At 51.2% G+C, this 13839-nt stretch overlaps 2 protein-coding genes across 3 annotated transcripts in view; both read left to right on the top strand.

Annotated features, from left to right (window-relative positions):
• LOC135526064 (Golgi apparatus membrane protein TVP23 homolog A-like) overlaps nucleotides 1-13839 on the top strand; it is a 207724-nt gene that overhangs the window by 65284 nt on the left and 128601 nt on the right. The window lies entirely within an intron of this gene.
• LOC135525182 (tektin-3-like) overlaps nucleotides 585-13839 on the top strand; it is a 16404-nt gene continuing 3149 nt past the window's right edge. Inside the window, exons 1-3 of the mRNA XM_064952919.1 lie at nucleotides 585-1145; nucleotides 2665-2742; nucleotides 3070-3140. Coding sequence (XP_064808991.1) covers nucleotides 585-1145; nucleotides 2665-2742; nucleotides 3070-3140 — 710 coding nt within the window. The remainder of the gene's footprint in view (nucleotides 1146-2664; nucleotides 2743-3069; nucleotides 3141-13839) is intronic.

Genomic DNA, 13839 nt, shown 5'->3' with positions numbered 1-13839 from the left:
AGTGATGGTAGTAGTAGTCGTAGTAATGATGATGGTGGTTGTAGTATTGATCTAAAGGTAATGATAGTGGTAATGATAACAGTTTAGTGATGGTAGTAGTAGTCGTAGTAATGACAATGGTGGTTGTAGTATTGATCTAAAGGAGAAGATGACCGTTATTTAGTTAAGTCAGTTATAGTTTAATTTTACATGTTTAGATTATTATATTGATTACATTTCTACTATTGACTGTTACCATTTTATTTTTTGTATTTAAGTGTTGTATTATTATTTTCTACCATTTTATATTGTTATTTGTTTATTGTTTATAATTCTATTACAATGTATATTTGTTGTTGCTTTGGCAATATTGACACAATGTTTTTCACGCCAATAAAGCAGCTAGAATTTGAAAATCATTCCTAAGTTCTGTAATTGGTTTTCTACGGGCCTCCAGCAGTTCTATCACGATGTCACAATGACCCCGTCATAAACCAGGAGTCATCAGGTTATAAAACAACAGTGTTCGGGGCTCAAGGCTGTCTGTCACCACGAGCGGCCGGACAGCAGGTCGCCCCCGTGTTCACTCAGGATCTCCTGCACGGATGGAAGTCTACGGATCCTTGCGACCTTGTTCCTCTGGATTCTTACCGAGCCTGACCACCATGAGAGACAGCTACAAGGGCTTCACTGCCACGCAGCTTCAGCCACAGCAAGTCAGCTTCGACCTAACGGGAAGCGGGAAGTCCAAACCCAGGCTGGTCTCTGTTCAGCGGAAATCCACGGAGCCGTTCGAGACCCATTGGGGAGGGGAACAGCTCATTAGGATGCCGCCTCTCAAACCGAACCCGGTGGCCATGTGTCAGATCACCCGGGAAGATTGGCTGCGCGCCAACAACGTAAACTACCGGCGCTTGGAGAGCAGCAGACGGCAAGCGGAAAGCTTCTGGCGCGAGACCTCCCGGTTGATCCAGAGTAAAGAGCAGCTTACGCGGCGAACGCAGTCTGACAGCTCCCGGTGGATCGGTGAACGGATAACGGAAATCTCGTTCTGGCGGAGTGAGCTGGGGTTCGAGCTCGAGCAGCTTCTCCGGGACACGGAGAGGCTACGTCAGGTCAAGTTTCGGTTGGACAGGGCCTTAAAGGAGACCGACGGACCACTGCAGGTGAGAGAGTGACAGAAAGATGATTGATAACAATGAATTAGATCATTTATCAATTGATTGATTAGGAGTTTCTGCGGATAATGAGATAATACGGTGATGGGTGTCTTGGCATCTTATTCTTTAACATTTTTATTACAATTCCGGTTTGAAAAGACCTGTGTTCTGTAAGATAATGGAAGAGCTGGTTATGCTGTAGAACTAGTAGCCGCAGTAAATATACAACTTGGTCTGTATTCAAAATTACATGTAGAATTCCCTATATATACTAGTGTACCAGCCCAAATAAGGAATCGGTTGTTATTTGTTACGTACCATGAAACATATAATTGGGATTGATAGTGACTACTGTAAAGAGAACCAGACTGGTACCCAGGCTAGTATCTACTGTAAAGAGAACCAGACTGGTACCCAGGCTAGTGTCTACTGTAAAGAGAACCAGACTGGTACCCAGGCTAGTATCTACTGTAAAGAGAACCAGACTGGTACCCAGGCTAGTATCTACTGTAAAGAGAACCAGACTGGCACCCAGGCTAGTGTCTACTGTAAAGATATCCAGACTGGTACCCAGGCTAGTGTCTACTGTAAAGAGAACCAGACTGGTACCCAGGCTAGTGTCTACTGTAAAGAGAACCAGACTGGCACCCAGGCTAGTGTCTACTGTAAAGAGAACCAGACTGGCACCCAGGCTAGTGTCTACTGTAAAGAGAACCAGACTGGCACCCAGGCTAGTGTCTACTGTAAAGAGAACCAGACTGGTACCCAGGCTAGTATCTACTGTAAAGAGAACCAGACTGGCACCCAGGCTAGTATCTACTGTAAAGAGAACCAGACTGGCACCCAGGCTAGTGTCTACTGTAAAGAGAACCAGACTGGTACCCAGGCTAGTATCTACTGTAAAGAGAACCAGACTGGCACCCAGGCTAGTGTCTACTGTAAAGAGAACCAGACTGGCACCCAGGCTAGTGTCTACTGTAAAGAGAACCAGACTGGTACCCAGGCTAGTATCTACTGTAAAGAGAACCAGACTGGTACCCAGGCTAGTGTCTACTGTAAAGAGAACCAGACTGGTACCCAGGCTAGTATCTACTGTAAAGAGAACCAGACTGGTACCCAGGCTAGTATCTACTGTAAAGAGAACCAGACTGGTACCCAGGCTAGTGTCTACTGTAAAGAGAACCAGACTGGTACCCAGGCTAGTGTCGACTGTAAAGAGAACCAGACTGGTACCCAGGCTAGTATCTACTGTAAAGAGAACCAGACTGGTACCCAGGCTAGTGTCTACTGTAAAGAGAACCAGACTGGTACCCAGGCTAGTGTCTACTGTAAAGTAAATAATGCTTTATAGATTGAAACTAAATGCTTGTGTGTGTGTGTGTGTGTGTGTGTGTGTGTGTGTGTGTGTGTGTGTGTGTGTGTGTGTGTGTGTGTGTGTGTGTGTGTGTGTGTGTGTGTGTGTGTGTGTGTGTGTGTGTGTGTGTGTGTGTGTGTGTGTGTGTGTGTGTGTGTGTGTGTGTGTCAGATGTCCCAGGAGTGTCAGTTCCAGTGTCAGAACCTCAACGACGGAGTCATCGATGTGGTGGAGAAAGAACTGGTGCAGGTGAAATACACACAGCTGTTATCAGAATAAGGTTTGAAGGTTAACAGAATAAGTCCACCCCCCGTCCATCGCTTTTATTTCCTCTCACCTTTGTTCTGTGTAACATGCCCTCCCTCCCTCCCTCCCTCCCTCCCTCTCTCCCTCCCTCCCCTCCCCCTCCCTCCCTCTCTCCCTCCCTCCCTCCCTCCCTCCTCCCTCCCTCCCTCCCTCCCTCCCTCCCTCCCTCCCTCTCTCCCTCCCTCCCTCCCTCCCTCCCTCCCTCCCTCCCTCCCTCCCTCCCTCCCTCCCTCTCTCCCTCCCTCCCTCCCTCCCTCCCTCTCTCTTCAGGAGGTAACAGTGATCAGGTCTTCTCAGGAACAGTTGGAGAGGACAAGAGACAAAGTCCAGAAACAGCTGGAGTGAGTACACACACACACACACACACACACACACACACACACACACACACACACACACACACACACACACACACACACAATGAGTTGACCTTTAGTTGTAACTACAGAGCCCCCTGCTGAAATGAATCACTGCAAAAAGAATTAAGTTGAATTCTTATTCTGAAGTTGATCCTTATGTAGTAGGGGCTGGCTAACGGAATAAGTCAGACTCAACACTTGATGATAACGTGGTAGGGGCTGGCTAACTGGAATAAGTCAGATTCAACACTTGATGATAACTTGGTAGAGGCTGGCTAACTGGAATAAGTCAGACTCAATGATAACGTGGTAGGGGCTGGCTAACTGGAATAAGTCAGACTCAACACTTGATGATAACTTGGTAGAGGCTGGCTAACTGGAAAAAGTCAGACTCAATGATAACGTGGTAGAGGCTGGCTAACTGGAATAAGTCAGACTCAATGATAACGTGGTAGGGGCTGGCTAACTGGAATAAGTCAGACTCAACAATAACGTGGTAGAGGGCTGGCTAACTGGAATAAGTCAGACTCAACAATAACATGGTAGGGGCTGGCTAACTGGAATAAGTCAGACTCAACAATAACGTGGTAGGGGCTGGCTAACTGGAATAAGTCAGACTCAACAATAACGTGGTAGAGGGCTGGCTAACTGGAATAAGTCAGACTCAACAATAACGTGGTAGAGGGCTGGCTAACTGGAATAAGTCAGACTCAATAATAACGTGGTAGAGGGCTGGCTAACTGGAATAAGTCAGACTCAACAATAATGTGGTAGGGGCTGGCTAACTGGAATAAGTCAGACTCAACAATAACGTGGTAGAGGGCTGGCTAACTGGAATAAGTCAGACTCAACAATAACGTGGTAGGTGGCTGGCTAACTGGAATAAGTCAGACTCAACAATAACGTGGTAGGGGCTGGCTAACTGGAATAAGTCAGACTCAACAATAACGTGGTAGGGGCTGGCTAACTGGAATAAGTCAGACTCAACAATAACGTGGTAGGTGGCTGGCTAACTGGAATAAGTCAGACTCAACAATAACGTGGTAGGGGCTGGCTAACTGGAATAAGTCAGACTCAACAATAACGTGGTAGGGGGCTGGCTAACTGGAATAAGTCAGACTCAACAATAACGTGGTAGAGGGCTGGCTAACTGGAATAAGTCAGACTCAACAATAACGTGGTAGGTGGCTGGCTAACTGGAATAAGTCAGACTCAACAATAACGTGGTAGGGGCTGGCTAACTGGAATAAGTCAGACTCAACAATAACGTGGTAGGGGGCTGGCTAACTGGAATAAGTCAGACTCAACAATAATGTGGTAGGGGCTGGCTAACTGGAATGAGTCAGACTCAATGATAAAATGGTAGGGGCTGGCTAACTGGAATAAGTCAGACTCAACACTTGATGATAACGTGGTAGGGAACTGGCTAACTGGAATAAGTCAGACTCAACGATAACGTGGTAGTGGCTGGCTAACTGGAATAAGTCAGACTCAACAATAACGTGGTAGGGGCTGGCTAACTGGAATAAGTCAGACACAACAATAACGTGGTAGGGGCTGGCTAACGGAATAAGTTAACAGACTCAACAATAACGTGGTAGTGGCTGGCTAACTGGAATAAGTTAACAGACTCAACAATAACGTGGTAGGGGCTGGCTAACTGGAATAAGTCAGACTCAACAATAACGTGGTAGGGGCTGGCTAACTGGAATAAGTCAGACTCAACAATAACGTGGTAGGGGCTGGCTAACTGGAATAAGTCAGACTCAACAATAACGTGGTAGGGGCTGGCTAACTGGAATAAGTCAGACTCAACAATAACGTGGTAGAGGGCTGGCTAACTGGAATAAGTCAGACTCAACAATAACGTGGTAGGGGCTGGCTAACTGGAATAAGTCAGACTCAACAATAACGTGGTAGAGGGCTGGCTAACAGGAATAAGTCAGACTCAACAATAACGTGGTAGGGGCTGGCTAACTGGAATAAGTCAGACTCAACAATAACGTGGTAGGGGCTGGCTAACTGGAATAAGTCAGACTCAACAATAACGTGGTAGAGGGCTGGCTAACTGGAATAAGTCAGACTCAACAATAACGTGGTAGGGGCTGGCTAACTGGAATAAGTCAGACTCAACAATAACGTGGTAGGGGCTGGCTAACTGGAATAAGTCAGACTCAAAAATAACGTGGTAGGGGCTGGCTAACTGGAATAAGTCAGACTCAACAATAACGTGGTAGGGGCTGGCTAACTGGAATAAGTTAACAGACTCAACAGTGATTTCTTGTCAATAGCAACAATAGATAAACCATTCTGTAAGTCTTCTCCACAGTCTGACACACACCTCATTCTGTCATTCTGTTGGGTGGGTGTGTGTGGGGGGGGGATTGATGTGTGTGTGTGGGGGGGGATTGATGTGTGTGGGGGGGGGATTGATGTGTGTGGGGGGGGGATTGATGTGTGTGTGGGGGGAGGGATTGATGTGTGTGTGGGGGGGGGATTGATGATGTGTGTGGGGGGATTGATGTGTGTGTGGGGGGGATTGATGTGTGTGGGGGGGGGGATCGATGTGTGTGGGGGGGATTGATGTGTGTGTGGGGGGATTGATGTGTGTGTGGGGGGGGGATTGATGTGTGTGTGTGTGGGGGGATTGATGTGTGTGGGGGGGATTGATGTGTGTGGGGGGATTGATGTGTGTGTGGGGGGGATTGATGTGTGTGTGGGGGGATTGATGTGTGTGTGGGGGGGATTGATGTGTGTGTGGGGGGGATTGATGTGTGTGTGGGGGGATTGATGTGTGTGGGGGGGGGATTGATGTGTGTGTGGGGGGATTGATGTGTGTGTGGGGGGGGGATTGATGTGTGTGTGTGGGGGGATTGATGTGTGTGGGGGGGGATTGATGTGTGGGGGGATTGATGTGTGTGTGGGGGGGATTGATGTGTGTGTGGGGGGGGGATTGATGTGTGTGTGGGGGGGGATTGATGTGTGTGTGGGGGGGGGATTGATGTGTGTGGGGGGATTGATGTGTGTGTGGGGGGATTGATGTGTGGGGGGGGTGTGTGGGGGGGGGATTGATGTGTGTGGGGGGATTGATTGGGGGTTGTGTGTGGGGGGGGATTGATGTGTGTGTGGGGGGGGATTGATGTGTGTGTGGGGGGATTGATGTGTGGGGTGTGGGGGGGATTGATGTGTGTGTGTGGGGGGATTGATGTGTGTGTGGGGGGGGATTGATGTGTGTGTGGGGGGGGGATTGATGTGTGTGTGGGGGGATTGATGTGTGTGGGGGGGGGGGATTGATGTGTGTGTGGGGGGGATTGTGTGTGGGGGGGGATTGATGTGTGTGTGGGGGGGGATTGATGTGTGTGGGGGGGGATTGATGTGTGGGGGGGATTGATGTGTGGGGGGATTGATGTGTGTGTGGGGGGGATTGATGTGTGTGTGGGGGGGATTGATGTGTGTGGGGGGGATTGATGTGTGGGGGGATTGATGTGTGTGTGGGGGGGATTGATGTGTGTGTGGGGGGATTGATGTGTGTGTGGGGGGGATTGATGTGTGTGGGGGGATGTGTGTGTGGGGGGATTGATGTGTGTGTGGGGGGATTGATGTGTGTGTGGGGGGATTGATGTGTGTGTGGGGGGATTGATGTGTGTGTGTGGGGGGGGGATTGATGTGTGTGGGGGGGGATTGATGTGTGTGGGGGATTGTGTGGGGGGGGGGATTGATGTGTGTGGGGGGATTGATGTGTGTGTGGGGGGGGGATTGATGTGTGTGTGGGGGGATTGATGTGTGTGGGGGGGGATTGATGTGTGTGGGGGGGGGGATTGATGTGTGTGGGGGGGGGATTGATGTGTGTGGGGGGGGATTGATGTGTGTGGGGGGGATTGATGTGATTGTGTGGGGGGGGATTGATGTGTGGGGGGATTGATGTGTGTGTGGGGGGATTGATGTGTGTGGGGGATGTGTGTGTGGGGGGATTGATGTGTGTGTGGGGGGATTGATGTGTGTGTGGGGGGATTGATGTGTGTGTGGGGGGGGATTGATGTGTGTGTGGGGGGATTGATGTGTGTGTGGGGGGATTGATGTGTGTGGGGGAGGGGATTGATGTGGGATTGATGTGTGTGTGGGGGGGGATTGATGTGTGTGGGGGGGGATTGATGTGTGTGGGGGGGGATTGATGTGTGTGTGGGGGGGGATTGATGTGTGTGGGGGGATTGATGTGTGTGTGGGGGTGGGGGATTGATGTGTGTGGGGGGGGGATTGATGTGTGTGTGGGGGGGATTGATGTGTGTGTGGGGGGATTGATGTGTGTGTGGGGGGGGATTGATGTGTGTGTGGGGGGGGATTGATGTGTGTGTGGGGGGGATGTGTGTGTGGGGGGATTGATGTGTGTGTGGGGGGGGGATTGATGTGTGTGTGGGGGGATTGATGTGTGTGTGGGGGGGGATTGATGTGTGTGGGGGGATTGATGTGTGTGTGGGGGGATTGATGTGTGTGTGGGGGGATTGATGTGTGTGTGGGGGGATTGATGTGTGTGTGGGGGGGGGATTGATGTGTGTGTGGGTGGGGATTGATGTGTGTGGGGGGATTGATGTGTGTGTGGGGGGGGGATTGATGTGTGTGGGGGGGATTGATGTGTGTGTGGGGGGGATTGATGTGTGTGGGGGGGGGATTGATGTGTGTGTGGGGGGATTGATGTGTGTGTGGGGGGATTGATGTGTGTGTGGGGGATTGATGTGTGTGTGGGGGGATTGATGTGTGTGGGGGGATTGATGTGTGTGTGGGGGGGATTGATGTGTGTGGGGATTGATGTGTGTGGGGGGATTGATGTGTGTGTGGGGGGATTGATGTGTGTGGGGGGATTGATGTGTGTGTGGGGGGATGATGTGTGTGTGGGGGGATTGATGTGTGTGTGGGGGGGATTGATGTGTGGGGGGGATTGATGTGTGTGGGGGGGGATTGATGTGTGTGTGGGGGGATTGATGTGTGTGGGGGGATTGATGTGTGTGTGGGGGGATTGATGTGTGTGGGGGGGGGATTGATGTGTGTGTGGGGGGTTGATGATGTGTGTGGGGGGGATTGATGTGTGTGGGGGGTGATGTGTGGGGGGGATTGATGTGTGTGTGGGGGGATTGATGTGTGTGTGGGGGGATTGATGTGTGTGTGGGGGGGGGATTGATGTGTGTGGGGGATTGATTGATGTGTGTGTGGGGGGATTGATGTGTGTGTGGGGGGATTGATGTGTGTGTGGGGGGATTGATGTGTGTGGGGGGGGATTGATGTGTGTGTGGGGGGGGGGGATTGATGTGTGTGGGGGGGGGATTGATGTGTGGGGGGATTGATGTGTGTGTGGGGGGATTGATGTGTGTGGGGGGATTGATGTGTGTGGGGGGATTGATGTGTGTGTGGGGGGATTGATGTGTGTGTGGGGGGATTGATGTGTGTGTGGGGGGGGATTGATGTGTGTGTGGGGGGGATTGATGTGTGTGTGGGGGGATTGATGTGTGTGTGGGGGGATTGATGTGTGTGTGGGGGGGATTGATGTGTGTGTGGGGGGATTGATGTGTGTGGGGGGATTGATGTGTGTGTGGGGGGATTGATGTGTGTGTGGGGGGATTGATGTGTGTGTGGGGGGGATTGATGTGTGTGTGTGGGGGGGGATGTGTGTGTGGGGGGTGGGGGTGTGGGGGGGGGGGATTGATGTGTGTGGGGGGGATTGATGTGTGTGTGGGGGGGATTGATGTGTGTGTGGGGGGATTGATGTGTGTGTGTGGGGGGATTGATGTGTGTGTGTGGGGGGATTGATGTGTGTGTGGGGGGGATTGATGTGTGTGGGGGGATTGATGTGTGTGTGGGGGGATTGATGTGTGTGTGGGGGGGGATTGATGTGTGTGTGGGGGGATTGATGTGTGTGTGGGGGGATTGATGTGTGTGTGGGGGGGGATTGATGTGTGTGTGGGGGGATTGATGTGTGTGTGGGGTTGATGGGGGGATTGATGTGTGTGTGGGGGATTGATGTGTGTGTGGGGGGGGATTGATGTGTGTGGGGGGATTGATGTGTGTGTGGGGGGATTGATGTGTGTGGGGGGGGATTGATGTGTGTGTGGGGGGGATTGATGTGTGTGTGGGGGGATTGATGTGTGTGTGGGGGGATTGATGTGTGTGTGGGGGGGGATTGATGTGTGTGTGGGGGGGGATGTGTGTGTGGGGGGGGATTGATGTGTGTGTGGGGGGATTGATGTGTGGGGGGATTGATGTGTGTGGGGGGATTGATGTGTGTGTGGGGGGATTGATGTGTGTGTGGGGGGATTGATGTGTGTGTGGGGGGGGGGATTGATGTGTGTGTGGGGGGGGATTGATGTGTGTGTGGGGGGGGGGATTGATGTGTGTGTGTGGGGGGGATTGATGTGTGTGTGGGGGGATTGATGTGTGTGTGGGGGGATTGATGTGTGTGTGGGGGGATTGATGTGTGTGTGGGGGGATTGATGTGTGTGGGGGGATTGATGTGTGGGGGGATTGATGTGTGTGGGGGGGATTGATGTGTGTGTGGGGGGGGGGATTGATGTGTGTGTGGGGGGGATTGATGTGTGTGTGGGGGGGATTGATGTGTGTGTGTGGGGGGATTGATGTGTGTGTGGGGGGATTGATGTGTGTGTGTGGGGGGGGATTGATGTGTGTGTGGGGGGATTGATGTGTGTGTGGGGGGGGGATTGATGTGTGTGTGGGGGGATTGATGTGGGGGGGGGGATTGTGTGTGTGTGGGGGGATTGATGTGTGTGGGGGGATTGATGTGTGGGGGGGATTGTGGGGGGGGATTGATGTGTGTGTGGGGGATTGATGTGTGTGTGGGGTGTGTGGGGGGGATTGATGTGTGTGTGGGGGGGGATTGATGTGTGTGTGGGGGGGATTGATGTGTGTGTGGGGGGGGATTGATGTGTGTGTGTGGGGGGATTGATTGTGTGTGTGGGTGGGGGGGGATTGATGTGTGTGTGGGGGGGGGGATTGATGTGTGGGGGGATTGTGGGGGGGGATTGATGTGTGTGTGGGGGGATTGGTGTGGGGGTGGGGATTGATGTGTGTGTGTGGGAGGGGGGATTGATGTGTGTGTGTGGAACAGGGCCGGGATGGATTTAAAAAAAAACTTTTAACAGTTAAGAACAAATTCTTATTTTCAATGACGGCATTGGACCAGTGGGCCTATAGAGAAACTCCAATTAGTTGCACATCACATTACAAATTGGTTTAATTAAACTACGATCTAAAGGAAATCTAATGGATGACTTAATGTGTGTGTGTGTGTGCGTGTGTGTGTGTGTGTCGGTGTGTGTGTGTGTGTGTGTGCGTGTGTGTGTGTGTGTGTGTGTGTGTGTATGCGTGTGTGTGTGTGTGTGTGCTCAGGTCCAACAGGAGAGTGCAACACCAGTTGGAAACAGACATGAATGATAAACACAGAGCTCTCCAGATCGACAGCCACTGTCACACACTGACCAACTGGTCTCCTGCTACCAGCTATTACCCTGACCTCAGCCTGGTAGATACCAGGTAACACTGACCAACTGGTCTCCTGCTACCAGCTATTACCCTGACCTCAGCCTGGTAGATACCAGGTAACACTGACCAACTGTTCTCCTGCTACCAGTTATTACCCTGACCTCAGCCTGGTAGATACCAGGTAACACTGACCAACTGTTCTCCTGCTACCAGCTATTACCCTGACCTCAGCCTGGTAGATACCAGGTAACACTGACCAACTGGTCTCCTGCTACCAGCTATTACCCTGACCTCAGCCTGGTAGATACCAGGTAACACTGACCAACTGGTCTCCTGCTACCAGCTATTACCCTGACCTCAGCCTGGTAGATACCAGGTAACACTGACCAACTGGTCTCCTGCTACCAGCTATTACCCTGACCTCAGCCTGGTAGATACCAGGTAACACTGACCAACTGGTCTCCTGCTACCAGCTATTACCCTGACCTCAGCCTGGTAGATACCAGGTAACACTGACCAACTGTTCTCCTGCTACCAGCTATTACCCTGACCTCAGATACCAGGTAACACTGACCAACTGGTCTCCTGCTACCAGCTATTACCCTGACCTCAGATACCAGGTAACACTGACCAACTGTTCTCCTGCTACCAGCTATTACCCTGACCTCAGCCTGGTAGATACCAGGTAACACTGACCAACTGGTCTCCTGCTACCAGCTATTACCCTGACCTCAGCCTGGTAGATACCAGGTAACACTGACCAACTGTTCTCCTGCTACCAGCTATTACCCTGACCTCAGCCTGGTAGATACCAGGTAACACTGACCAACTGTTCTCCTGCTACCAGCTATTACCCTGACCTCAGATACCAGGTAACACTGACCAACTGGTCTCCTGCTACCAGCTATTACCCTGACCTCAGCCTGGTAGATACCAGGTAACACTGACCAACTGTTCTCCTGCTACCAGCTATTACCCTGACCTCAGCCTGGTAGATACCAGGTAACACTGACCAACTGTTCTCCTGCTACCAGCTATTACCCTGACCTCAGATACCAGGTAACACTGACCAACTGGTCTCCTGCTACCAGCTATTACCCTGACCTCAGCCTGGTAGATACCAGGTAACACTGACCAACTGTTCTCCTGCTACCAGCTATTACCCTGACCTCAGCCTGGTAGATACCAGGTAACACTGACCAACTGTTCTCCTGCTACCAGCTATTACCCTGACCTCAGCCTGGTAGATACCAGGTAACACTGACCAACTGTTCTCCTGCTACCAGTTATTACCCTGACCTCAGCCTGGTAGATACCAGGTAACACTGACCAACTGTTCTCCTGCTACCAGCTATTACCCTGACCTCAGCCTGGTAGATACTAGGTAACACTGACCAATTGTTCTCCTGCTACCAGTTATTACCCTGACCTCAGATACCAGGTAACACTGACCAACTGTTATCCTGCTACCAGCTATTACCCTGACCTCAGCCTGGTAGATACCAGGTAACACTGACCAACTGGTCTCCTGCTACCAGCTATTACCCTGACCTCAGCCTGGTAGATACCAGGTAACACTGACCAACTGGTCTCCTGCTACCAGCTATTACCCTGACCTCAGCCTGGTAGATACCAGGTAACACTGACCAACTGGTCTCCTGCTACCAGCTATTACCCTGACCTCAGATACCAGGTAACACTGACCAACTGGTCTCCTGCTACTAGCTATTACCCTGACCTCAGCCTGGTAGATACCAGGTAACACTGACCAACTGGTCTCCTGCTACCAGCTATTACCCTGACCTCAGCCTGGTAGATACCAGGTAACACTGACCAACTGTTCTCCTGCTACCAGCTATTACCCTGACCTCAGCCTGGTAGATACCAGGTAACACTGACCAACTGTTCTCCTGCTACCAGTTATTACCCTGCCCTCAGCCTGGTAGATACCAGGTAACACTGACCAACTGTTCTCCTGCTACCAGTTATTACCCTGACCTCAGCCTGGTAGATACCAGGTAACACTGACCAACTGTTCTCCTGCTACCAGTTATTACCCTGACCTCAGCCTGGTAGATACCAGGTAACACTGACCAACTGTTCTCCTGCTACCAGCTATTACCCTGACCTCAGATACCAGGTAACACTGACCAACTGTTCTCCTGCTACCAGCTATTACCCTGACCTCAGCCTGGTAGATACCAGGTAACACTGACCAACTGTTCTCCTGCCACCAGCTATTACCCTGACCTCAGCCTGGTAGATACCAGGTAACACTGACCAACTGTTCTCCTGCTACCAGCTATTACCCTGACCTCAGCCTGGTAGATACCAGGTAACACTGACCAATTGTTCTCCTGCTACCAGTTATTACCCTGACCTCAGATACCAGGTAACACTGACCAACTGTTATCCTGCTACCAGCTATTACCCTGACCTCAGCCTGGTAGATACCAGGTAACACTGACCAACTGGTCTCCTGCTACCAGCTATTACCCTGATCTCAGCCTGGTAGATACCAGGTAACACTGACCAACTGTTCTCCTGCTACCTGCTATTACCCTGACCTCAGCCTGGTAGATACCAGGTAACACTGACCAATTGTTCTCCTGCTACCAGTTATTACCCTGACCTCAGCCTGGTAGATACCAGGTAACACTGACCAATTGTTCTCCTGCTACCAGCTATTACCCTGACCTCAGATACCAGGTAACACTGACCAACTGTTCTCCTGCTACCTGCTATTACCCTGACCTCAGCCTGGTAGATACCAGGTAACACTGACCAACTGTTCTCCTGCTACCAGCTATTACCCTGACCTCAGCCTGGTATATACCAGGTAACACTGACCAACTGGTCTCCTGCTACCAGCTATTACCCTGACCTCAGCCTGGTAGATACCAGGTAACACTGACCAACTGTTCTCCTGCTACCAGTTATTACCCTGACCTCAGCCTGGTAGATACCAGGTAACACTGACCAACTGTTCTCCTGCTACCAGCTATTACCCTGACCTCAGCCTGGTATATACCAGGTAACACTGACCAACTGGTCTCCTGCTACCAGTTATTACCCTGACCTCAGCCTGGTAGATACCAGGTAACACTGACCAACTGTTCTCCTGCTACCAGCTATTACCCTGACCTCAGATACCAGGTAACACTGACCAACTGTTCTCCTGCTACCAGCTATTACC

This window comes from Oncorhynchus masou, chromosome 5 (genome assembly GCF_036934945.1).
Source record: "Oncorhynchus masou masou isolate Uvic2021 chromosome 5, UVic_Omas_1.1, whole genome shotgun sequence".
Classification (NCBI taxonomy): Eukaryota; Metazoa; Chordata; class Actinopteri; order Salmoniformes; family Salmonidae; genus Oncorhynchus; species Oncorhynchus masou.
This window is presented reverse-complemented; position numbering and strand designations above follow the sequence as displayed.